This window comes from Cyberlindnera jadinii (assembly GCF_001661405.1).
Source record: "Cyberlindnera jadinii NRRL Y-1542 unplaced genomic scaffold CYBJAscaffold_3, whole genome shotgun sequence".
In the NCBI taxonomy this organism is placed as follows: domain Eukaryota; kingdom Fungi; phylum Ascomycota; class Saccharomycetes; order Phaffomycetales; family Wickerhamomycetaceae; genus Williopsis; species Williopsis jadinii.
The window spans coordinates 794,499-819,387 of NW_017963654.1; the positions used below are offsets into that span (position 1 = coordinate 794,499).

The 24,889-nt window shown below is 45.5% G+C and overlaps 10 protein-coding genes across 10 annotated transcripts; 4 read left to right on the plus strand and 6 right to left on the minus strand.

The window, feature by feature from the left end:
- Positions 1-2: 2 nt before the first annotated feature.
- NAM2 (leucine--tRNA ligase NAM2) lies at positions 3-2,486 on the minus strand (the record flags this gene model as incomplete). The annotated part of the gene is made up of 1 exon (XM_020216825.1): positions 3-2,486. One exon carries the CDS (start codon positions 2,484-2,486, stop codon positions 3-5), a length of 2,484 nt encoding a protein of 827 aa, XP_020071958.1.
- A 278-nt stretch (positions 2,487-2,764) lies between these two features.
- Positions 2,765-3,921, plus strand: GCG1 (gamma-glutamylcyclotransferase). Its single transcript, XM_020217845.1, has one exon. The coding sequence runs from the start codon at positions 2,951-2,953 to the stop codon at positions 3,659-3,661; it is 711 nt and encodes a 236-aa protein (XP_020071959.1). The 5' UTR covers positions 2,765-2,950; the 3' UTR covers positions 3,662-3,921.
- On the plus strand, positions 3,813-5,242 carry ILT1 (Ilt1p). The gene has a single exon (XM_020214585.1). The coding sequence runs from the start codon at positions 4,182-4,184 to the stop codon at positions 5,016-5,018; it is 837 nt and encodes a 278-aa protein (XP_020071960.1). The 5' UTR covers positions 3,813-4,181; the 3' UTR covers positions 5,019-5,242.
- Positions 5,073-7,352, minus strand: CYBJADRAFT_166699 (uncharacterized protein). Its single transcript, XM_020214586.1, has one exon. It carries the CDS (start codon positions 7,215-7,217, stop codon positions 5,154-5,156), a length of 2,064 nt encoding a protein of 687 aa, XP_020071961.1. The 5' UTR covers positions 7,218-7,352; the 3' UTR covers positions 5,073-5,153.
- Positions 7,353-7,542: 190 nt separating this feature from the next.
- Positions 7,543-9,651, plus strand: RAD4 (Rad4p; the record flags this gene model as incomplete). The annotated part of the gene is made up of 2 exons (XM_020212561.1): positions 7,543-8,455; positions 8,546-9,651. Coding segments are annotated over 2 exons (2,019 nt in total), but the record flags the coding sequence as incomplete, so codon positions are not given.
- A 961-nt stretch (positions 9,652-10,612) lies between these two features.
- On the minus strand, positions 10,613-11,819 carry SPT2 (Spt2p). Its single transcript, XM_020214587.1, has one exon. The coding sequence runs from the start codon at positions 11,769-11,771 to the stop codon at positions 10,707-10,709; it is 1,065 nt and encodes a 354-aa protein (XP_020071963.1). The 5' UTR covers positions 11,772-11,819; the 3' UTR covers positions 10,613-10,706.
- Positions 11,820-12,096: 277 nt separating this feature from the next.
- SSS1 (translocon subunit SSS1) lies at positions 12,097-12,723 on the minus strand. Its single transcript, XM_020214588.1, has 3 exons — positions 12,579-12,723; positions 12,443-12,516; positions 12,097-12,372 (listed from the first exon to the last, which is right to left on the minus strand). Exons 1-3 carry the CDS (start codon positions 12,676-12,678, stop codon positions 12,340-12,342), a joined length of 207 nt encoding a protein of 68 aa, XP_020071964.1. The 5' UTR covers positions 12,679-12,723; the 3' UTR covers positions 12,097-12,339.
- Positions 12,724-12,891: 168 nt separating this feature from the next.
- Positions 12,892-13,930, minus strand: DCN1 (NEDD8 ligase DCN1). The gene is made up of 3 exons (XM_020214589.1): positions 13,521-13,930; positions 13,322-13,455; positions 12,892-13,260 (listed from the first exon to the last, which is right to left on the minus strand). The coding sequence occupies exons 1-3, from the start codon at positions 13,889-13,891 to the stop codon at positions 13,001-13,003; spliced, it is 765 nt and encodes a 254-aa protein (XP_020071965.1). The 5' UTR covers positions 13,892-13,930; the 3' UTR covers positions 12,892-13,000.
- A 394-nt stretch (positions 13,931-14,324) lies between these two features.
- APC2 (anaphase promoting complex subunit 2) lies at positions 14,325-16,004 on the plus strand (the record flags this gene model as incomplete). The annotated part of the gene is made up of 1 exon (XM_020216278.1): positions 14,325-16,004. One exon carries the CDS (start codon positions 14,325-14,327, stop codon positions 16,002-16,004), a length of 1,680 nt encoding a protein of 559 aa, XP_020071966.1.
- CSF1 (Csf1p) lies at positions 15,834-24,747 on the minus strand (the record flags this gene model as incomplete). Its single annotated transcript, XM_020213298.1, has 2 exons — positions 15,834-21,426; positions 21,481-24,747. The coding sequence occupies 2 exons, from the start codon at positions 24,745-24,747 to the stop codon at positions 16,081-16,083; spliced, it is 8,613 nt and encodes a 2,870-aa protein (XP_020071967.1). The 3' UTR covers positions 15,834-16,080.
- Between the last annotated feature and the right edge of the window lie 142 nt (positions 24,748-24,889).

Genomic DNA, 24,889 nt, shown 5'->3' on the forward strand with positions numbered 1-24,889 from the left:
CTTCAACCAACAACGAAGCTGATCGTTCTTGGTTTACAGATGACCTTTTTGATTGTCTTTCCCTCAAGATACTTCTTTGCCTCTGGAGCTTCCAGCAAGGTATTGAGAATTGCGTTCTCATCATCAGTGTAGAAGTCTTTCATGTCCTCATGTGTAAATCTCATCTTGCCGTTGATGAAGATGTTGTACACAGTCAAATCGGACTCTTTAATAGGCTCCAGAGTAGGCCATGGCTCAGCAAAGATGGATGTCCACTTAATCTTCAACTCTTTCAAGAAGATCTCCCATGCCTCCTCGGCAGTAGCAGGAACCACAGGCGACACAGCAACGATCAGTTTCTGGAATTGCTTCATAACAAGCATGTTGTCAACCTCATCGTTCTCCAAAGCAGCACCAACAGCACGGGTATATTTCATGTAGTCAGAGATGACAGTATTCAACGAGAGAGACTCACTGAAAGACTCTGTGATGGACTTCAGTAAGATCTCAGTTTCGTTATGGAAATTGATCTCGCTATCGTTGAGAGCCGTGGGAACAGCACTGTCCTCAGCAAACCTCTGAGGAACTTGTTCTGCGAGTTGCAAGAGACGGCGTAACCATCTTTCGATGCCAACAATCTTGGACTCGTCCCAGACAAGAACGTCACTGATTGGTGCCTGGAATAAGATATGTGCTCTAGTGGCATCAGCACCATGTTTGGCGATGCACTCAGTTGGATCAGCACCGTTGTACTTGGACTTGGACATCTTCTCATAGGCGACATCTGGCGTGAGACCAGTGGCCTTGATCCTTGGCTTCTGTGGGTCACTCAGGTCAAGCTCATCAGGTTTCAAGAACCTGCCGTTTGCCGGGTTGATATACGTTTTACCATGAACCATACCTTGCGTCACCAGTCGCTTAAAAGGCTCACCCAAGGATTCTGATCCATCCCATAGACCCTTCTTCCACAAGAACTTGGCGATGAATCGGGAGTATAGCAAGTGTAAGATAGCATGTTCGATGCCACCGATGTAGATATCAACAGGAAGGGCAGTGGTGGCTTTAGTGTGGTCAAACGGAAGTGCTTCGTTCTTTGGGTCAGTATAACGGAAGTAGTACCAGGACGAATCCATAAAGGTGTCCATTGTATCGGTGTCACGCTTAGCAGCACCACCACAGCTTGGACACTCGGTGTTGACGAACGATTCCAACGTAGCCAACGGGTTTCCCTTCCCAACGATCTTTGCATCTTCAGGCAACAGCACCGGAAGGTCCTTGTCAGGAACCGGGACATCACCACATGATGGGCAGTGGATGATTGGGATAGGAGCACCCCAGTACCTCTGTCTACTGATGAGCCAGTCTCTGATTTTGTACTGGACTTTCGAATCACCGAGACCAAGCTCCTTCAAGGCCTTGACGATGGCCTTCTTGGCCTCCTTCGTTGGCAGGCCTTCGAACTTCCCAGCATTAGCATTCAGAATGCCTTCAGATGTGAACGGACCATCGTCAGGATCGACCTGTTTCTTAGGATTACGTGGCGATACGGTCTTCACCACCGGTGCACCTGGCTTGTTCTCACTCCAAAAGGCGAAATCACGTTCATCATGACCTGGGCATCCCATAACAGCTCCACTGCCGTAAGAACCCAGCACGTACGGTGCTACGAACACAGGGACGCTGGCTGATGGGTCCAAGGGGTTCTTCAACGTCAGAGATTTGAGCTCAAACCCGGCCTTGGAGTCCTCTGGCAGATCCTTTGCCCTGGCGATGAACTCTTGTAGCTCCGGATCAGACTTAGCAAGCTCCTTCACTATGGAGTTGTCAATGGCCAGAGCCAGGTACTGGACACTCAGGAGAGTATCAGCTCTCGTGGTGAACACTGTGATCGACAGAGAGCCGTCCGTTGAAGGGAACGTGATCTCTGCACCGTGAGACTCTCCAATCCAGTGCTTCTGCATCGACTTCACCTTCGCAGGCCACTGCTCCAGCGTGCTCAGGTCTCTGTTCAGGTCATGTGCAAACTCAGTGATGCCCAAGAACCACTGGTTCAGCATCTTCTTCTCCACAAGGGCACCTGATCTCCAGGAACGGCCCTGAGCATCCACCTGCTCGTTGGCAAGAACAGTCTGGTCCACCGGGTCCCAGTTGATCTCCGCCTCCTTCCTGTAGGCCAGACCTTCCTCGTGTAGCAGCAGGAAGATCTTCTGGGTCCATTTGTAGTAGTCTGGCTCACAAGTCGTCACCTCTCTGCTCCAGTCAAAATCAGCCAGCACGGAGTTCATCTGCTGCTTCATCTTCTTGATGTTATCCCTGGTCCAGACGCCAGGGTTGATGTTACGCTCCACAGCAGCGTTCTCAGCCGGCAAACCGAAGGCATCCCAGCCCATAGGATGGATGACACTGGTGCCATTGGCCCTGTGGAACCTGGCAATCACGTCGCTGATGGTGTAAACCCTGGCGTGGCCCATGTGCAGCATTCCTGACGGGTAGGGGAACATCGACATGATGAACTTCTTGTCCTTGCACGACACGTCCTCCTTGGCCACAGGGTACAGCCCACCATCTGGCGATATTGACCTCCACTTGGCTGTCCATTTAGCATCCAGTTCGTTCAGCTTGAAGTCGTCATTGACTGCTCTCAGAAGAGGCGACGTCGCTAGCGTGCGGGCTGTTTTACCCGCGGCGGCTCCACCGCCTGGGGCAAGCGCGCTGTGAGCCTTCGTCTTAGCGATGTACGCTAGCATCTGCGTAAGTTGTTGTTGTATTTATGGCCTGTGTTGTTCCCTTCGTCATCGACCGGAGGGTCTCCATCGGACAATTTCAAGCCTGGAGATTCATCGCGTTTTCGGAACGGTCCGAAAATGCGGTGAAACACAGGCTCACGGCTAGGGCAAGCAGGAAGAAGCGATGAGCGCACTGTGGCGCTGCTTCTGTCACCCAAACATCACGGGCAACGGGACCAGAGGCCATGACAGTAGCAGAGAAGCCGCTATGGGTGCTGGGATACGGGTCGCTGATCTTCAAGCCACCTCCACACGCGAAGTACGTGGTGCCCGGCGTGATCCACGGGTACGCTCGTCGCTTCTGGCAGTCCTCGTCGGACCATCGAGGCACACCGGAGAAGAAGGGCAGGGTCGCCACGCTGATTGCGTACGAGGACATTGTCTCCCACGAGCAGATCAAGCAGGACATTCTGAGCTACGATACGAGTCTAACAGAAGGCTTTGACAGACGCGAGCTGAGGGTGTGGGGGTGTGCGTATTACATCCCTGCGGAGCACGCCAGCGAGGTGAGCGAGTATCTCGATGTTAGGGAGCAGGATGGCTACTCGGTGCACGAGATCCCCTTCCTGCTGCACCACGACGAGGGTGGGCTCGACGACGAGCTGATACGTGCCATTGAGCAGCTCCCTGTGGACGCCCAGACGGGCAAGCGTATCCTCACCAGCAGCGTCTACATCGGCACGCTGGACAACGCCAGCTTCGTAGGGCCTGAGCTGCTACGCGACACCGCAGCGGTGATCAGTGACACCAGTGGGCCCAGCGGAGACAACTGGGAGTACCTGGACATGCTGCACCGTTCGCTGGCGGAGCTGGACAAGCACGGCAAGGACGAGTACCTGGAGCAGCTCGTGGAGGAGGTGCTGAGGCTGAAGGAGCGCAAGTTTGACAGACCGTGATGTTGCTTCCTGATTGGGCATTTGTATCCCGGGGAATCGAAATTCCGACAATCTTTGCTTGGGCGCGAGGGGTGCTGATAGCAATTCCGACGCTTCTGGGAGATGGTGGTGTAGGCGAGGCAGTGGGGAATTTGTATATAAAAGGCGTCGAACAGGGTCCAGTTGCTGTGGCTTGTATGCAGTAGTGTAGGCGTTGCAGTAGTGGGATAGTCATTGCTGGCAGAAGGTTGCTATTTAGACAGAGCCACACAGAGAGAGCTAGAGAGAGCTATTTAGACAGAGCCAGACAGACAGAGCTAGAGAGCTAGACAGACAGCCAGAGAGAGCTAGACAGACAAAGCCAGACAGAGAGAGCTAGACAGAGAGAACTAGACAGACAGAGCTAGACAGAGAGAGCTAGACAGAGAGAGCTAGACAGACGGACAGAGAGAGCCAGACAGAGAGAGCTAGACAGACAGAGTTAGACAGACAGAGTTAGACAGACAGCGCTAGACAGACAGCGCTAGACAGACAGACAGCAATGATATCGGAAAAGGCCTCCACGGTGCTGGGAACCATAGGCACGGTGTGCTGGTGCATCCAGCTCATCCCCCAGATCTGGTACAACTGGAAGCGCAAGGACTGCACAGGGTTCCCACCGATGATGATGTTCCTTTGGGCCCTGTGCGGTGTGCCATTCGCCATATACTTCATATCAACACGGGCAAACGTTGCAGTACAGGTCCAGCCCGTGCTGTTCTTCTTCTTCTGTACCACTGCCTGGACACAGACGTTGTACTACCCACCTGTCCAGGTACCGAGAAAGAAGATATTGGTGTACGTGGGCACCTTCATAGCCGTGTCAGCTGGGTTTGCAGGTGGGTTCATCCCATGGCTGAGACGTTTGTATGACGACGGCACCTCATGGCCCACGCTCATCTTCGGTATCCTGGCCTCCATACTGCTGGCATTGGGGCTGGTGCCACCGTACTTCGAGCTGGCAAAGCGTAAGGGCCGTGTCGTGGGGATCCACTTCCTCTTCTTGTTTGTCGATATGTGTGGTGCGTTCTTCTCCATGCTCAGCGTGGTGGTTGGCAACATGGACATTATGGGTATCGTGCTGTACTGTGTGTGTGTCGCCATGGAGGTTGGCATCTTCCTGAGTCAGTTCATATGGCTGTGCCGATTCAGGTGGTTTGGACATGGCGAAGAGGACGAGCCAGAGGATGAGGAGAACTCTGTAGAGCTTGGCCCCATGGCAAAGCAGCTGAACGGTAAGGACGACCATAGTATATCTGCCAATAGCATACCAGAATCCGTGGAGGATGTCAAAGAACATGGCTCATCGTCCAAAGATCACGATGAAGTCAAAAGCTAGTGCTCTGAGCCAGCAACCCTTTCTTGTTTTGTTATGACTGTTCGATCTATCCTAGAGCCAAGTGTGTATATGTTTTTGAATGCAAGCGAATAATAAATACTAAATAAATATGTGCCATGGTATATACAAGAGGCCTCATTTGTTCATGCGATCTCTCCAGAATGCGATCTCCTTTGTAGATGGCCAGTCCCAAACATCTCTGGAGATCTCATCGTAATCATTAGGCGAGAGATGTTCCACTCCATGGTCCCTGATTCTCTCTCCCATATGATTTGGGAAGGCACCAAGAAACATCGATAATGTCTGTCTGTCTGGCACATATCTCAATGATTCCCAGATCTCAAACACTTCAGAAAGTTCCTCGTGGTACCCATAGCGACCACATAGCAGGATGTACGTCTTCCATAGGTTGGTGGATGGGATCAATGAGGCACAGTCCTGTGTAGGATGTACGAATTTCCTAAATTCGTACACTGCTGTTCTTGAAGATGCAATTCGTGCCCATTTCAGCCCAGGTAGTGCCAACGAGGGAACCATCAAGGACAGTAAACACTTCTCGTTGGGGAATCCATCACAGTACTTGGAGAGCATTGATCTATACCTATCCAATGCGCCCTCTGGATCTAGCTTAGACTCACCATAGAGAACTTGTCCAACAATCTGCCTGGAAGGATTGGCCAGTGATTGAAAGAGATACCTGGCACAGTCATGGCCAGAGGGAAAGATGGAGATGGGTTCTTCGTGCTGATACAGCTTTTTGAAAAGTATAGAGAGAGATTTGTTATCCAATTCCGAACTTTTGGCGAATATCTCCTCAGCTGACATCTTCGACAGAATAGTACTCTTAGATTTGATCTTTGGACTAGCCAAGTGAGATTCTAGCAGCTCATTATCGTATTGTATGTTAACGTCTCTTTCAAAAGAAGCTTGTAAAAATTCATCCCACAGCGTCAGATCATCCTTAGAATCCAGAATGGTTTGGTTGAAATTCTCAACGAGTTCGTTTGGAGATTCACTCAACTTCAATGTAACCCGTTTAAACTGTTCTCTTTCCTCGTCGGTGCGAATGTGACCCATACTGGAGTTGTAAAACTGTTTTGAACGTGTTGACGAGACTCCCGACAAGCTCAACGCCATGCCCAGGTACCCAGGTGCAGTGACATTACCATCATGGACTCTTATGTGTTCCAAAATGACCCTTTGCGACCTCAGCAACGCAAAAGAAAACTCCTTGGATTGGATATTATGAGCTGTATCGCCAATGTCAAACACTAGAGTATTCCACTCATAGTCAGACAGCTTCTCTTGATTCACAATGTTCCTTACAAGTTGCTCCAACCTCGAAACATGGTATATCTTTGTGAAATGGACGAGGTTTCTCAACGTCTGGAAGGAGGAATCGGATCCCTTCAACAATGGATACAACTCGAGCAGTAAATCTGTTTCCAAGTCTGACTTGGGGATTCTTTCCAATATATCTCTCATGATGAAGGTGGGCACCCTGGGTAGCCCATTGATTGTATTATATGCATTTGTGATCTTTGACGACAGCATACTCGATATGCTCTTCACAATCACTTCGTAAGATAACTCTGGAGCATGGTACAGTACAGCTGCCAAAGCAAGCTGAACACTTTGCCAATCAGAATCACGCAGGCTAGGCATTGGGATCTCCGAGTCTCCATACTGGTAGAGCGATATAAGCTTCAGCGTGTTGCTTTTCAACGCTGGATCTCGCACTGACACCTCCTCCACCATCTCATCCCATTGCACTCCGCTCTTGGAGTTGAACACCACCTCACGTCTGATGGCGTCCTTCATATACTTTGTCGTCCCGACCAGCCGGTCACGGGGAAGACAGCAGTAGTGCAGTGCGTGTAGCAGGATGCAGAACAGGCCCTGTGCCCTCCCTTGGCTGGAGCTCTTCAACCTTCGCCTCTTGTGATGCATGTTGAACGAGTCTCTCACGTTTCTTCGGAAGTCCGCGGGCGTCACCATATTCGAGATGTATGGACGAAGGTGGCCGTCCACGAATGTATTCCTCTCACTGTTGATGATCCCATACGCGCCAACAGGTATCTCCTCCCGCTGAGCAGTCTCCTGTATCGCTTTACTGGCCTCCGGTAACCTGAACCAACGCCTGCTCACTACGAGCCCACAACGTCGCGTACCACACAACCTGATAGACCGCATCGCCATAGTGCACACCCAAACCAGTCTTGTACTGCCTTCACAGTATAAAACCACACCCAATTACCTTCACCAATGCCGTCGTTAATGCCCCCGCTTACGTTGTCCTCTGTGTTTACGTCTAGTTCATCGACTTTGTTTTGGAGGGCCCTCTCGGAGAAAGTAGGCTCTACGCTGTGTTGCCGCAACCATGTTCCGTTGCTATAGCAGCGCGAAAATTCCCCAAAGCGGATGTGTCAACAGTGAACAGGCACATCACCACCACAGAGGACTGCTTGGATGTTTAGCAAACGGCGGCGGCTGGTTGAGTTCGCTTGGCGAGAGAGCAGTTCAGATGAGTGATGTACCGAAGGAGTACAGAGCGCTCATGAGGGAGGCCGTGAAGGAGGGCGGTAGCGATAGGCCGTTGAAGCGCCGTAAGAGAAGAGTGGCGAGACAGGACGAGGCTCTCGATGGGGACGGCGAGGGAGAGCAAGCGGGCACTGAGGCTGCTGCTGATGTTGAGGCTGCTGCTGTAGGTGTCGATGCTGATGAGGACACGCCGGAGGTTGATGTGGCATGCAACCGTACGGTTGAGGTTGACGATGTTGACGACGAGAGCGATGAGGACTTTGATGATGACGAATTCGAGGATGTTGATCTGGAGAATGTCCAACCAAAGGCTTCCTCGATGCTCAAGGATGTCACAATAGCACTGAACAAGACCCCCGCAGAGCCTGAAAAGAAGAGCAAGAGGAGAAATGTCATCGACAAGCATGAGAGACTGCTCAGGAAGACCATCCATAGAAACTATCTTGCCACGATGATGGTGCATGGCTTCATAAGAAATCAATGGTGTAACGATGAACATATACATCGCCACCTGAGAAAGCTGATCCCTGTGAGAATGTTTGAAGAGCTACACCCCTCAAGCTCTATAAAGATGCCACAGATGAGAACTAGGCAGTTCCTAGACGGGTTACGACACCTGCTGCAAAAATGGGTACAGTTCTATAAAGTGACGTCTAACAAGGGGCTTTATAAGCATGACTGGTACGACTGGGATGAAACGGTTACTAGAACGCCGACTCCCTTCTCAAGATTCCAAAAATGTATTGTCAAGGGCCGTGGTAGTCGGGACATTGGAGCACAGGGCTTTGTTGCTCTCTTGAGGGCAGCTGATGTACCGTCAAGACTGGTCTTCTCACTACAGCCACCTGATATTACAAACATGCAAATCAAAGAACATGCCAGGTCTAAAGATAGCCGTGGTAAAAGACCGCATTCAACTGAGGAGAGATTGCTCCTACTACGAAAGGGTGCTAACCCCAGAACAAGCGATGATCGAGCTTCAAGAGCAGAAATTGAGATGAAATATCCAGTGTTTTGGGCTGAGGCCTGGGACTCTGTCTCAAAGACCTGGTACACAATAGATCCCATAATGTTCAAAACCATTGAGAACATCAAGACCAAAAGCGTTTTGGAGCCTCCGATGAGCTACCCTTACAACCAGCTGAACTACGTTATAGGATATGATCGTGGAGGACGCGTGAGAGATATTACGAAACGATATGCTGAGAAGTACTACGCAAGAACCCGCAAGAAGAGAATCACCAAGGATGAGGCTGAAGATATTTGGTATAGTGGATTCATCGATGCATTATCATCAAGACCAATTAATAAAGCCGATAAGTATGAGCAGGAGTACTTTGCAAAGAAGGCCGAAGATGAAGGAATGCCGGACAATCTACAGGATTTCAAGAACCATCCGTTCTATGTTTTGGAGAAAGATTTGAGAAGCAATGAAGTTCTGCATCCTAAGGAGTCATGTGGAATGCTTCGTATCAAGGGTAAAAACGAATCAATACCTGTTTATAAAAGAGCCTGTGTTGTTACGCTGAGATCTCCAAGGGCATGGTATCAACGTGGCCGGATTCTGAAACCTGGTGTTCCACCGCTCAAAGTTCGTCAAAAGACCAGTGCCCAGATGGCTCGAAATTTGTCTTTTGGGGATGACGATGAAGATAAAGAGGAGAGATTGTATGCAGAGTTTCAAACCGAACTATATGTGCCACCTCCTGCAATTGATGGCTTAATCGAGAAGAATGCGTATGGAAATATTGACGTCTTTGTTCCTTCCATGATCCCTAAGGGTGCTATTTTGATCCAGACCCCATATGCTTTAGAAGCAGCAAAACAACTGGAGATAGATTATGCTCCTGCAGTTGTTGGATTCAAATTTGATAGAAGGAGTGCCACTCCAAGGATCGAAGGTGTTGTTGTCGGAGAAGAGTTCAAAGATATATTACCTGTTATTCAAGAGCAGATTAAGGCTGAGGAAATTGAGAAGGAAAGAGTCAAATTAGAGATACGAGCCCTCAAGGCATGGAGTCTAATGCTTTCAAAGCTTAGAATTAAACGTCGCCTGGAAAAATCTCATGGCAAAGTTGATGAAGATGAACCACTTCCTCCACTTGGAAGTGATGACGAGTTTGATAAGTTACAAAAAGAATATGAAGACTATATGGACAACGATGAGTCAGACGATAGCCAATACAAAGAAGAAGTTCCTGAATTTGAGGATGGTGGGTTCCTCTCTGAAGACATACAAAGACCCGCAGAAGCTGAAGAATTTGAGGACGGCGGGTTCATTGTTGATGATAACGGTGGTAATAAAGATTACGAGAATGATGGGCTCATTATTGATAAAGATAATGGTACTGGTGTTGATACAGAGGAATATGAAGTTGACGACGAGGAACCACATGATGATGGATTCATAGTTGATGAGATTGACACCCGGGTAGGAGAAGATGATCATGAAACGTATAACCCGGAACATGAACTCAATACTGATTTAAACGCACAGGGAGCAGCATCACAAGGTGACGAGGAAGACTTGGATGAGTATGAGAAATTCATGGCTGGCCTCGAAGAAACCGTATCAGACGATGAAATGAAAACCACTGAACTTGTGCAAAGTGATGACCAGGATGATCAAGGTGTCGCTGAGGCCACTGGAGAGCCATCTCCTAGAAAAGATGTCACTTCCAATATGATTGAACTAGAATCAGAGATGGGGAGTTCTCCAGTAAAGGATGTTCCAGTGAAGGATGTTCCAGTGAAGGATGTTCCAGTGAAGGATGTTTCAGTGAAGGATGTTCCAGTGAAGGATGTTTCAGTGAAGGATGTTCCAGTGGAGGATCATGGGATCTACTCCGTTCTGAAAGAGGAGAGATCCATAACCCCAGCCTGTCAACATGAAGATCAAAGCCAGGAAAGCGTGGCTATGGATGAGTTTGAGAAAAGATTCAACGAACAACTAAAACAGGAACAGGGCAAGGGGTCTAATAAGGAAGAATTAGATGATTATTATGATAAATCAGGTACAGATGATGATTTTGAGTACGACTCGGATTAGTTTTTTTGGATTGTATACAAGTTTAGTACCTATTACTATACAAAAATGCAAACATTTAGTGTCATGGATCACGTAGATATGTCAACCAGGAGAGGTGTTCATCTCCTTCCCAATCTTCTCTTTTTCTCTTCGATTCTTCTCCTTTCTCTTTCACTTTCAGCCTTCTCCTCCATTCTTGCTCTCTTTTCAGATCTGAACTCTTCATCAAAGATATCTTCGCCTGTGGCCTCCATATCTGATAAATCATCGTCATAATCTGTATATTTACGACGATTCTTACCAAACATTTGCCAAATCTCATCACGGTCATAACCAGGATCGTGTGAACTACCACGTCTACGACGATCTTCTCTTGGTTCGTCTTCTTCATCATCATCCACGATGAAGTCATCAGACATGTAGTCGTCCTCATCTTCATCCTCATAGTCATTATTGTATCTCGTACTACTCTGATATTCGCCTCTTGCCCTACGTTTAGCATCGAGCTTCTCTTGTAGTTTCTTGGAAGGACGAGCCAGTGGTTTTGGAACTGACGGCTTCACAATCTTTGGCTTGACCTCACATCTCGAGTTCGTAGGCACAGAAGGTGACTTCCTAGAGGAAGATGAGCCTGAAGTCATGGAGGATCGACTCCTTGGAATAGATGCACTCTTTGGAAGTGGCCTGCTGGTTCTCGGAACGTGCTCTGATGGAGGAGAGGGGTCCTTAGTCTCCTTCAAAGAGATGGTCTTTTGACGTGCCTGGTCCATCAACTCAGCAAACGATAATCTCTTCACTGGAGAAACAGACCTGTTCTTTCGATCGCGGTCCGTACTTGCTGCGGCGTGGATCTCCTGTTTAGGCATTCTATAGGAGACTGATGAAGATGCCCTTGATCTTGATGCCGATTTTGCAGCGTTCTTCCTCTTAATCTCGTCCTTTTTCAACTTCTCCTTTACTTGTTCCTTCTCCTTCTCTAATCTTCGTAGCTCCTTCAGCCTTTGGACCGCAGGGTCCACCTTAAAGGGCACATTTGGTAACTCATCAGCATTGTCAGCTGGTTTAGTGCGTCTCTTCATGTCCGCCATTGGCTTCTGTTGAGGTTTCCTCGTCTGTGACGACGGTTTACTCGGTGATTCCGACGGTTTGTGCTTGATCTGGTTGAGCAAAGCTGTGAAACTCATCTCTCCACACCTCTTTTCCCCTCCTGCTTGGCTGTTCTTAGCTGCGCTTCGACGCTGTGAGTGCTTTTTGATAGTGATGATGAGTCAATTTCTTGCGCCCCTAATAAAAATTAGGGAGGCATCGTGCGCAGGGCTCCTCTCCCTGGCAGGGGCGTTCTAGGCGGGTTCGCGAGCGTTCTAGGCGGGCTGGTGGGCATTCTAGGCGGACTGGGTACACTCTACGCAGACGACTGGGCTTGTGTTCCCTCACTGGGGGGGGGGGAGGACGGGAAGAGCCAGCCTACGGATTACTACAAACAGGACACTGGGTTACAAGTTTTTATCGTCAATTAGAAGGAAACACACATATAAAATGGTGTTTCAGAAAGAAACTCGAGTAGTGTACAAATGATTTTATAACCTTCAAGGTTTATGAGCATCTCTCCATGTTAGTAAGAAGAGACGGTGTTGTGTAGGTAGCGATGTGAGTGAAAGGTGACAGTTATTGCACATTGGATGACTCTTATGCAGCAAAGATAGGCATAGGAATGGACAAATGAAGCAGATATACCGACAAACAATCAAACAATCAAACAATCAAGTAACGGATTGGAATATGGATCTATGAAGAAGGGTTTAAACGTTAGTATACAGTAGGAGACAATGCCGAAACAAGAGGGACAAAAACATACAAGCTTAATGGCGTAACCAACAACACCCATCATGATGAAACCGATACCAACGGCTCTGATGATCTTAAGGTATTCTATGTGACATTGGCGAACTGTTAGTACTCTGATGACCAAAGAGAGATACATAGATACATACCCTTTTGATCTGGCTTGGTACATTTCTTGACAAATGCAGCACCATCGTTGAAGAACTCCACTGGAACTTCAGTAAACTTCTCTAAACCTTCAGCAGCCATCGTATAACTCTTCTAATTGAACGTGTTGATGTTTATACACCTTCTAATCGTACGAAACCCACTAAAAAAGGGCATGAGACGTGTTGAATGGGTCAAAGTTTCACGAAACGTCCACCGTGGCCATGCGGGTGTACGGATGTTTGAGTGTTCGGGTGTTCTACAGAGTAGGGTAATCCCAGCATTGCGATGAGAAGAGTAGAGATATATACATCTATTACTGAAAAGGGGTTTAACCAATGTAGATACGAGTAATTATGTGTCATCATCACGTTTATCCCTCTAGAGTGTAGCCTGCATCCCACATTTCCGCCTGCAGCGTTCTTCAATCTTTGGATTTATCTGAATCATCATGAACGTGCTCTACAAACTCATCGATGAGACTGGGCCACGCAGCTTCTTCATCGTACAACTTCAACTCTGGATCCTTGTCCCAGTCTTGTAGGAATACGTAGAACATATTCCAAGTGTCTCTGCTGATGGCACGTTTCCACGACTCGTTGAGGAAATCACACCAAATTCCAACTTTCGCTCCGTAGACAGGTGCCAATAGTAAGTCCCAATATGCAATTGCAGTCTCCAAGGCTGAGATTCAACAGTTAGTACTAAATTCTCTGGCCAAGATGTTGAGTAGGTGTAAACATACGCAAAGTCTTTTGTCCATCTTCCAGTAAGAACCCAAAGGTGAATTTGTAGACCTTCTTCAGGTAGTCGGGGTCTGTTATAAGCCTTTTGTCTAGTTGATCAACGTATTGTTTCATGGCCTCTATGGTCGTTGCGCTACTCATCAGTTAATCTTTGAACTCCCACAAAAATAAACATAAAACACTGGAGACAGTACTCACTTAACAGATTGCCATTTGCTTAGAAAGTTCTTCCTTGGGAATACACCCACAGATGGACTCTCGAGAAACTCTGCAAGGGCAAGAACGGCACGATCTTCAGGCTCATACCCCAAGTCTTCAATGAATCTCAGGGTGCCATCAATACCAATCTTATCTTCTTCATCTTTGTACTCATCAAATATCGCCAATATGCTCTTCTTGTCCTTGCGGCTGGCATTCGGAGGCTGTTGATACGCAAGGTATTCGTTTATAGCCACCTCCAAGTCCCACCGGGCCAATAACAAGAAGTTCTTTGCTACAGACGAGTTCGACTGCGTGAAATCAACAAACTGATCAATGAGCTGGTTCTTTCTTCTGGCGTCCAACGACATCGTCAAAAACAGCTGTCTCTGGGATCCGACCTGCTTCTGATTGCCCTCACTGTAAACAGATCTGTATATATGTTTGTGTATGTAGAGACGGCTCTCCGTCACGGCGATGCTATCTTTGAGATGTCCGGGTGTTTAGAGCTATGAAGTGGTGATCTTTGTTTACATTTCAGGCACAGCGGCACGCCAGAGGTGTACAACCAGTGTTTATATCCAGCACAGCGGCTCGATGACATCTGAAGCGCTTAGACAGCAATTTCGCACTGTGTTTGCACTACAGGATCTACCACAAGATGGCGACGTCGGCGTTGTCACAACGTGGCTCCTTTCCCATCAAGGCAAGCCTCCGTCGAGAAGATGTTTGGCAGCGATGAAGACGATACACGATCAACACTGTTGGACTGCCATAATAAAACACTACATTGAGCACATAAGGATGGAGATCTTACCTCTTAACATCACAGACCTGGACAAACTGGTAAAAATAAAGGAGTACTTCATGCTGCCGTTGCAATATCTCCACCTAACGGCGTTGGAGTTTGCGCTTGTTGAAAGAACAGTGGACTCTTTAATAAGGATGAAGATCGAAGCCATGGACAATCCGAGCTTGGAACAGGAACAGTTCCTTCTGTCCATAGGAATGGATACATGTGAACTGAACAAGTTGAGAAACGAACGTGAGATTGGGGCCAGGATCGCTGCCTTAAGAGGAATCTGGGATAGATCAGTTCTAAACGAGCTACCTTCTGAGTTCTCGAGGATCAAGCTGGCACACTTGAGAATGACAGAGATCTTTGACATAGTGTTGGACTACCCAGCTTCGATTCCTTCATTACAAGACCTCAGAGTCTGCCTACAGCCTAATCAGCGGAACGATTTGGTTGACTATTTTACCAGCACATGTACTGAGAGACTGCTACACGCTGGTATTAACACTGAAAGTATTATTTTGTGTTTCATATCCACGATAAAGTCCTTTCTCGAAGTGGACCCCGCTGGTGTGTTGTTGGACTCCGCGTTCAGGCCCATCAAGAAGTACTTGAACTCGAGATCAGATACTGTGCACGTAGTTGTGAACGCATTGATAAACTCGGAGACCTCTGATACACTATCAGGATTAGTGGACGAATTGACCATGGTGTCGGATGAATACCGTGATGAATTGACTCTTGATTGGACACCGGCACCAATCGATGCATTGCCAGATTTCAGAAAGCAGGATATCATTGATGCCTTGATTTCACTAAACGAAAAGAGAGTATTCATCGAGGAATTAGAAACCGTCTGTGCGCACAGGTTACTCTCATCAAACTCAGACGAACAGAATAAATTGGCTGGAAAATTGATGTGCCTTAAATCGAAGTTTGGTGAAAATGAATTGAATAGATTGGACGTTATGTTAGATGATATATCCAAGAGTAAGCAATTGGACACTGTGATTCATAAGTCAAACGCTGAAATTTCAAGGGATTTACAATTCTATATCTTGTCGCACGCATATTGGCCAGATTTTGAAGAAGAAGATGAAGCAGAGTTCACTCCTCCAGAACCAATTCAACGCCAGATATCGCTCTATGAAAAGGCTTACAAAGATTTGAACAAGGGCCGAGTCATGAAATGTTTAAATCGTGGATCAGTGGAGATTGAATTAGAATTCGAAAACAGAAGTGTTACTGTTAATGTTGAACCACTGGACGCATCCGTTATCGCGTGTTTCCATGAAAAGGAATCTCATGAGCTAAGCGATATATTGAAGACTCTAAAAGTTAGTTCTGAACTTGTAACAAAGTCTTTATCATTCTGGATAGACCTTGGTATCTTGACCTTTGAAGGCAACAAGTATAACGCTGTTACAAACCCCGATTCAGAGAAACTACACCAATTTATTCTGTCCAAGGATGACAAGACCCAATTGTTAGATTTTTATTGGGATGTAATTGCTGGTATGCTGAAGAGTTTAGGTCCAATGACTCTATCACAAGTCTACAACTATCTAACGTCTGTTATTCCAGACGGAAACAAAACGTCATTGGTTGAGCTTGAAGCGTACCTAAAACTACGTGTTGAAAATGGAGATATATCAAATCAAGGGAACCAGTACGATTGGAAGAGATGAAAGCTAAAAAAAATAGGATACATGATCATCAAAGGAAGACAAGCTAATACAGTTGATTGCAGCAAAGATCACATAATCAATCAACATTACCGAGCACACGTCCATATTGCATTTCAACTTCGTGAACCAGTTTCTGTAATCCAATAATTGCATACTGATGAGTCAACGCAGGGAAACTCTTTCTATGGAGACCAAACCATTCTAATGGTGGAGTAGCATCACCCAAATCTCTCAGTTGTGGTGCTTCTATAATCGGGATGGTCAAGGGAGTGTAATGATATTTGTCATCGACACCAGCAGCTTTTATTTTTTCCTCGATGTTTTCATCTCCAATAAGAGGAACAGAGTCTTCGCTTAATCTGAGACGACTAGAAAAAGCTCTGGCATGCATCGTCCACATCTCTCGAATGAAGTTGATTGAACCAAGGTTCCAACGGATGTCCACCTTACCTCCAAATTGACTTCTATAACTGTACTCAATTTCATTGGAGTTGGGTTTACTCCAAGTCTCCATTACACATTCCCACGATGGGAAGATGAAAATACCACCACCTCTAGCTTCTATGGCATGAGATATGAAGGAATCTATTGACATTGTGACCAACATTTCTTCAGGGAGTTGAGTCTTGTGTGACGATAAGGCAATGTTAATATCCAGCAGCTTCATGTTCAAGTTACTAATGAGAGTTCTTTGAGAAAGATGCTGTCCAAAATGTATTCTTAAGCCACCAAGATCAAATATCAGCACTTGAGAGTCCAGTAAGGATGAAGGATAGACTTGAACAATCGTCTTCCCAAAGTTAACATTGATTTCTGTCGTCAGTGTTGCAATAATGTCAATGATATCAGAGTTCTTATTCTTCTCACCCTTTACTATGACCTTGTTCATATCCTCTCTGTACGATCTCTTGTTATCCTGACGAATACGAACAAGCGTATTGTAAATATCCATCACATTCGAGGCTGCAAACGCTGTTGTGAAGATCTCAATGGAACCACACTCTGTGGACGCAGCAAGCTTATCATTCAAAATCTTGTGCTTATCAACTTGGTTAAACACCGAAATAAAGAAATTTTGAACCTTTCCCATGAAGAAGACGTTATAGTCGAATGATATCTTGGTTTCAATACCATCAAAACCGGAAGATAGGAATAACAATGGCATGGTTTGGTTATCACCAACCATGGACCATTGGATGACGGAACTGAAGCGAATGTTCTTTACATCCAAGAATCCATCTAACCTTCCTTTTGATTTCAAAGCAAGCGTATCCAGGCCGACAAGTAAGTCTTGTTCCCTTATGGATTTCTTCCTGGAGACTGCCCACGCCCTATCCAGCTCTAATGACAACAAACCCAACGACGGCCCTAGATCAACTTTGAGATTAGCATCAACAACTAATATATCAACAGTCCATGGGATTGGACTGGTTCCATACGCCTTCTGAAACATCACCGCAAGGTTTTCTTCCTCACCTTCGGCATTGCTGACAGCAGATTTCATGCTTGTTGCCGATCCGTTGTTAGTCTGTTGTTTTATTAACCACAAATCTTTGAACAGGTTAACATCTTGAAGTTGCTTGAGGTTCAAGTATGATTGAATTGAATTCACCTTTACACCAGAGAATATCTTCAACTCCTTGTCTTTAGACATTAACAAGGACCATAGCAGTTCGTCCACCGTCACAGATGCACTGATTTCCCTTGAATATGTATGCTGTACCGAAGCACCAACGTTCGAAATGGCCAAGGCACCAGATACCGGCTGAGTTGGATGTTCATCATCAGTCACCAGGCGAAGATCGATACAGTCCATCCCAACCACTGCCTGGACCTTTGCTGATGGCTCACAACTCAGAATTAGCTCCTGTCTGTCAATTCTTAAGCAGAATGCAATGTGACATCTGTTCAGTATCTCTTCAATGTCGATTGAAGAACCAGAGGTTGCCTCCTTCTCCATGGACGATTGTTTGAATATTTTCGACATATTCTTGAAGCCATGTATGACGCTGTCAAGTACAGGCACACACTCCACCAGCAGCGTATTGCTCGAGGAGAATGTCAACACCTCAATATCAATATTGTGATCTTTAGGACCCGCTGTCTTCGTGTAATCAGTTATGATCTCCACACCAGGGGTTTTGATCTTGAAAGAAGAGCCAAATACATCATCGGGATGTCCAAAATCATCTCCGTATAGCTCAATTGCTCCACCAGCAAAGTTCATAATGCACTGTACTGAACTGAAATGACTCGGAAGCTTATAAGCCTCGGAGGGGGAGGAGATGCTCTCTTCTTGGATGAAACGACGTTTGACGTTTTTCTTAAGTCGTTCCAGTGCTGATACGGTCTTCAAGAATCGTTCAAATGCTGCAACTGAGGAAGACGAGAATTTAACATCAAATTGTTCACCAGTAACTCTGACTATCACATCCTTATTCTGAGCATTAGAGTATGCAATTTGCATATTCGGAAGGAAAGCTCTGTTTCCACTCTGGAATTCTTCTCCAGAACTGAAGAAGTTATCCAAATCCATCCCTTTGGCGATAGATATATACGCACTGATGAGAGAGAACTTACCCAAGCTATCTTCCGTGATGAAAAACATCTTGTCACACCCCACGATCAAACCTGGATAATCCTTTGTGGGCTCATCGAATATCACACCCACACAGAAGTTATACGACAACATGTGCATGGATGAAAAGGGCAGCACAGGTTCTTTTTCTGACTTTTCTTTTGCTGGAGTTTCGATCTTCTCCATTGACACACCTAGTTCATTCAAAATGTATCTGACGTCGTGTGTCAACTGCATCATTTTGGCAATTGTTATCGGATGGAGTAGGATGTGGAAATGCTCTGATTCTATTTGTAATGCCTGACGATCAGTTTCAGGGTTTAATACAACTTTGACGGATAGACTCACATCCATGACACTAGAGGACAGTGCTGGGACATCGTTCGAATCTATTTTCAGCTTCGTATTAGCAATTTCAACATCACCATAAGGTTTCTTTGTACCGAAGATGATATCGTGCCATGTCAGCAATATCTTGTGCAACTCGAGAGTATATGTTTCGAGTCCCACGTTAAAGACCAGAGACAAAACCAAGCCGGAAACTGCCATTCTCTTAAAGATGATGGGTATCTTTTGGGACTCTGAATCACTCATAGATCTTTTAACTTCACCTCCAGCCAAGGAACGTGCACTGGTTTTCAAGATCTCGAAACTATCGATAGCTTCCGAGATAGAGTGCTTGATAGATTTTATGTTTGATAACAATTCCGTGAATACCACCTGTGTCAGCTGATAATCCCAATCAATTTCCATGGATTTTGATTCAAGGTCATATTTGGCAAACAATTGTGATCCATGGTGGCTTATTGCAAAGTACTTTTCTTCGTATGGCAAGGTTTTAACCTCGAAACTCACGATAGATGATGAAATACTGGAGAATAGAATACCATCCTGCAGGATAAGTTCCAGAGACCCGTTATCAATGATGCCAGATGATTTGAGAGGATCAATTATACTCACAGTCCACCCAAATCTTTTACTATTAATGAGTATATGGGTGTCAGGTGGAGTGAAAGTCTTACCCTTAGTCTGAGAAGAACTCAACCTCGACCAATCCTTGGATTTGAAGGTGATCAAGTCGTCTGAAAGGTTTGTCAGGAGCTCGACACAAGAATTGGTTCCATGACCAACGGTGAAGACAGCATCATCGGAATTGACCCTCAATACCTTAGAGCCCGTGACTAAATTCCCAGTTGATGCAGCAGATGCATTGAATCTGGTCAACGAATAGTTAACACATGTTGCGTTGTCAGAGGATATATCAAACTCGAAGTATTTCGACCCACAAGTCACATTTATATCTGGCCCATCTTGAGAAGTTACCAAAAGAAATGCCAGTTCAACATCAGAACTAACGATATTGACCGAAGTCTTTGGTAACATGACTTTGAAATCAACATCTTCAAGCAGCATCACGCAATGAAATTCGGAAAGTCTTTCACCAATATTCTTATCTTGTGTTTCCGAAGATGGGGCCCGGATATCCAGAAGGGGTAATAAGTCATGAAGTAATAAACCCAACTGGCCTTTGAAACGGGAAACCCTCAAGCTCAAAGAGTCAGACAACTGTACAGAAGAAACAGAGGTCACAACCTTATGTCCAGATATATCGAGGAAATCAGCGCATACGTAATTAACTTGTCCATCTGGTGCAAGAAGATTCACAGATGTGTTTTCGACAGATAATTTGAATAATCCAGACTTTAATGGCTTTAATGGGAAATCAGCAAAGATGTATTTAAAGACATAGCTGGTAGCTGGGTCTCTAAGTTCCCAACTTCTCCATTCAGAGAACACAGCCAGTACTTCGTCCCAAACTGAAGCCGGTGCCTCGAATTCAGATGACAGAAACTTCTTCGTCTGCTGATCATACCAGTTCCGTGGTGCATTGGTTAGAATGTGCCGTAAACGAGCTATAATTTTCCAGCTATCTTCGTTTCTTATATGGTTCTTGGATAATCTCACGATATAAGAAGGACGGGTGATAACTGCCGGGTCGTGATTGATCTTGAACTTGTCTGTTGCAGTGGCAATCTGATACATCAATTCGATACGAGCCTTGTAATGGTTGTCAATAATCAAATTTAGTCTCTTGGTGAAGCTGTTAACATGGCCAATTAGTTTCTGTATTGAGCTAGCCAAGCATGGAATAGACTCACTGTCTATGTCCATTGTAAAAGCACCCAATGATACAGAAGTGCTAGACTCATTCAAGATATGAGACCAGAATTCAATGTCACTTAACTTGATTGTAAGAGGTATTGGACCCTGAAGAGAATTATTCACACAAGCTCTGAGGGTCAAAATGTGCATTGCAACGGTATCTTCGTCAATGCCTTTTGATGGCTTTTTGAAGGAGGCTGCAAGGGATGGGCTTTCAACCTGTACTTCGACATGTTCGATATTGTCCTCCTCCAATGGATCATCAGACCAGCTTTTCTCCGTAAGTAGGATGGATATATTTGGTGATACGAAGCGAACATTGTCCCAAGCATTAGTCACATCAAACTCTTTATACAAAGTTTTGAGAACGGAGACTTGCAAATCATCCATACAATCCTTGAAAGACATTCTTAATAGGGACTCAACATAGTCCAGAATAATTGGAAGTGATTCAACGCTTATGTTGGCGTCCACCACACCCACATTAAAGATCAGATTGGAGGTGTCAAACTCGGGATCGGAGTCCTTTAAGGGCCTGAATTCTGAGTCTTCATAGTCGAGACTTGGTTTAATCTTTGAACCTGCTAGTGTTTCCCGGAAGTTCTTCTTAAGGATCTTTGCGTAAGGGTAATGTGAAGATTGCAAGAATTCAGAATCAAAATCCTGTATGAAATTCTCTGTCTCGTTTGAAGGCGTAAATTCTTCACCATCCAGGCCTATGGTATCACTGATCACCAAGTCATCAAATATCATATCAATTGTTTCCTTGGTAAGCGGGGGCGAGATGTCTGGGATTGGAAGACTGGGGACAATTACGCCATACATTTGATTGTAACGTGCTTTACTCTCTTCATCGACGAAAAATGGGGCTCTGTGAAATGGACAATCGTGCCTTATAACATGATCATTCTGCTTTTGACGAACATTATTATAGTCCATATTCTCCTTGAAGTTTGTGAACCTGAGAGCTGTTCCAATATCAACATAGAATTTCTTCGACTCAACATCCTGGAGCACGACACGAGCTTCTCCAACATCAACTGAAGCCTTTTTGATGAATCTTGGGTTTGTGAAATCAATCGACTTGAACACAACATCATCCAATTCAAATATCAGTGCATGCTGAGCATTTGCACTGCGCACGGTAAGCTTGATACCTGGAACTGCCACTGTGAGTTGGGTTGTATCGAAGAGCTCTGGTTCCACCATTGTCAAGTGATTTTCAAAATTCTTGTAACCGTACGCAATCATCTCGATAGCCTTGACAAGCCCACTAAGAACATCAGTCGTACTGTCGAAAAGGATTTGACCAGGCGTGATGTCCCATTTGCAGAAGAAGGTAGGCTCATCTGGAGGTAAACCAAAGGCCCTATGGCCATGTATGCTTAGGCCATCGATGAAAAAGTCGTCCTTTTCAGGAGCAACAAAGCCCCCAATATCCAAAAGCGATTCTTGATCACAGTCTGTTTTATAGTAACCCTTCAAAGGACTCACATCGGCCTGAAGATCCATATAATAGTTCGTGAATCTTATATCCAGATCTAGATAGCTTAGATGAAGCAACATGTTACTATGACAGTCGTACAGATTGTACGGAATCACAATACAGCTTTCTTCAACACAGAATGAAAAGTGTACGTCAGTCTCATTCTCTATTCTCCTCAGCTTTCTGGCATCAACAGATACTGGGTCAGAGGATACTGTACCTTCATCATGATATTGTTGAGCATTTGTGTACTCCTCCAGTGTCCTGAAGTTGGTGAAATCACCAAAATAGTTCTCCTTTATACCCATAATATACTTCATGACAAACCCATAACACTGAAGCCCGACGTATTTCCCAGTACATGCAATAATCACAGAATCAACAAGATCCAAGCCAACCTCAGAATAGTACGTGTAAGACCCTTCAACCCGAAAGTCTTGGGAACGGCCAACTTCTCTGTGTTTCAGGAAATTGTTGAGCATATGCCATGGAGGTGTGTCGATGATCAAGCTAAACTTTGGTGTGTCAATGGAATAGTCAACTATTGAGCATGATTTGACAATTACATCCATTGGAACATGAACCTTGATATTTAGCTCATCACCTTGAATCGACATGTAACAGTTATCGTTGAAATCCAGTGGGTTATTCACTATATTGGCATCATTAATATTGAAGTAGAGTTTGTAGTCCAATACCTTCCATATAAATTCATAAGTGAAAGGACGAAACAGTTCGTATGGAGTTGTAGGCCCCATTCCAAAATCAGAAAACATATCAGAGATTAAGGTGATATGTTCTCTGAGTAAAAACATCTCCAGATTGCTGGATGTGTTAACAAAAGACCAAGCTGCAAGACCATTCCATGACAACGGATAGCCAATATCAGAGCAAACAGAGTGCCTCTGACACCTTAAGAGAATATCGTGATTAACACTAGAACGTACTTCACATCCTTGTAGTTTAAGATCGAATCTATTGTTATACCCCGACTTTGAAGCAACTTGTGCAGCACGTAGAGCAAGCAGAGATCCCGTTGTGCATTTGATCTCAATCCACCCAAATGGACGTAGAGGATCATCAACATCTCTGTTGGCCTCCATAAACTCTTCGTTCTTACTAATCTCCCTGAAAGGGACTCTGATAATGCAGTCATCAAGGAATTCGAGATTGAACTGGAACTCTGTATATTTTCTCAGTTCACCAGGGGCCAACTTCCGTTGGGGAGTAGCATCCAGACATATTGAGGGTAAGAACACCTGATGTAACGAACGCCGTTGTCTATCTGCCCACGGGCCGTAGTGAATTGTGGCTTGAGATAGTTCCATATCCATACCGAATTTTGGAGAATCGCCGCCATTTCCAATATCAATATCATCTGGCGACTGTGTGTGCTGAGCATCACTTGGAACAAGACCCGGAATATCGTAGTAGTAGTTAAATTTACACATCTCTGATGTCAATAACGTGGTGTACTTGGCATATTCATGGTACGTATGCTGCACTTCAGAAATAGAACCCTCTTCTTCATCAAGATACTGCGATAAACCTCTCCAAAGTTCGAAGGATCCATCTTTATTTCTTCTGCGGAAAGCAACGTTCCAAACTTTGATGAACTGTCTCAAGAGAACCCATCTCTTTCTGGTTAATTTTGGTCTTTTCTTGCTTCTCCTTCCCTGTTCAATTGGACCTTCGTATAGAATGTTGGGCTTCAACATCAGCTTCAATTCTTTAAACTCCATCTCTTGCACTATCCTTCCAAGGTCTAGTGGATTGTCAGCTGTATGCAAGTCTGCAACTCCATCACATTGAGTGTATGATGCAATCAAAACAGCCTGTGTCGTTCTATTGCCAGCAACCAGTGCACCTTTATTTATCTTTATCTGTATGGGGAAAAACTTGGTGATGAATGAAAGCGAAGGCAGGGCCTTCGGACCTACTTCGGTTGTCTCAGACGAGATCGGCGATTGAACTTGTACACATTCCTTCTCTTGTAGCGGGGACTTGGAATCCTCATCAGTATTCTTCGTCTGAGTGGACAGTTGTTCCAGAATGGTGTCATATGATACTGTTCTGTTGTACAGAAATATCTCAGCTCCACGCATGTGCAAATAGAACCGACAGGGAAGCTTCGAATTGGTAAGCAGATCACCTTCAGGCTGAGATTCTACTAGATCTCTGTGCGTGTATCGTACATTGGGCAGCCAATATCTCCAAGTAAATGTGCCTTGCACTACAGCAACTGTGTAGTCCTTATCGATGATCGTAAGGTTCTTGAAGAACAGCCGCCCTCCAAGTAGCGAAAGCTTCACACTCTGTACGTCAATCTTGATCTGACCATGTCGCCATAGAGTGTTCTCCAGAGACCACGAGATGATGAACCCCACCAATCTGTTAAAGTGGAATATGACCCATATCGAAAGAACGAGAGCTAGGATCCAATCCACAACAAACACCCAGCTCAAATCCAGGGTATTTGTGATCGAGTAAGATGCAAACTGAGGCGTTTCGTCCATTGTAAGGAGTGAAGGGCTGTTTCCTTAGTCCCTAACAATGTTTTGATCTACATAGCTGTGTTTATTGTCTGATGAGATGATTGTAACGCGCTTAAAAGGGTACATTGGTAAGCGTAACACCCGGACACCTAGAAATCCGGAC

Coding starts and splice junctions, on each gene's coding strand:
- DCN1 (XM_020214589.1), bottom strand. CDS start 13,891: ATGTCGTTGGACGCCAGAAGAAAGAACCAGCTCATTGATCAGTTTGTT. Junction 13,456..13,520: donor AGCAAATGGCAATCTGTTAA/GTGAGTACTGTC, acceptor ACTGATGAGTAG/CGCAACGACCATAGAGGCCA. Junction 13,261..13,321: donor AGATGGACAAAAGACTTTGC/GTATGTTTACAC, acceptor GTTGAATCTCAG/CCTTGGAGACTGCAATTGCA.
- SSS1 (XM_020214588.1), bottom strand. CDS start 12,678: ATGGCTGCTGAAGGTTTAGAGAAGTTTACTGAAGTTCCAGTGGAGTTC. Junction 12,517..12,578: donor TACCAAGCCAGATCAAAAGG/GTATGTATCTAT, acceptor AATGTCACATAG/AATACCTTAAGATCATCAGA. Junction 12,373..12,442: donor TTGGTTACGCCATTAAGCTT/GTATGTTTTTGT, acceptor CCTTCTTCATAG/ATCCATATTCCAATCCGTTA.
- SPT2 (XM_020214587.1), bottom strand. CDS start 11,771: ATGAGTTTCACAGCTTTGCTCAACCAGATCAAGCACAAACCGTCGGAA.
- ILT1 (XM_020214585.1), top strand. CDS start 4,182: ATGATATCGGAAAAGGCCTCCACGGTGCTGGGAACCATAGGCACGGTG.
- GCG1 (XM_020217845.1), top strand. CDS start 2,951: ATGACAGTAGCAGAGAAGCCGCTATGGGTGCTGGGATACGGGTCGCTG.
- CYBJADRAFT_166699 (XM_020214586.1), bottom strand. CDS start 7,217: ATGGCGATGCGGTCTATCAGGTTGTGTGGTACGCGACGTTGTGGGCTC.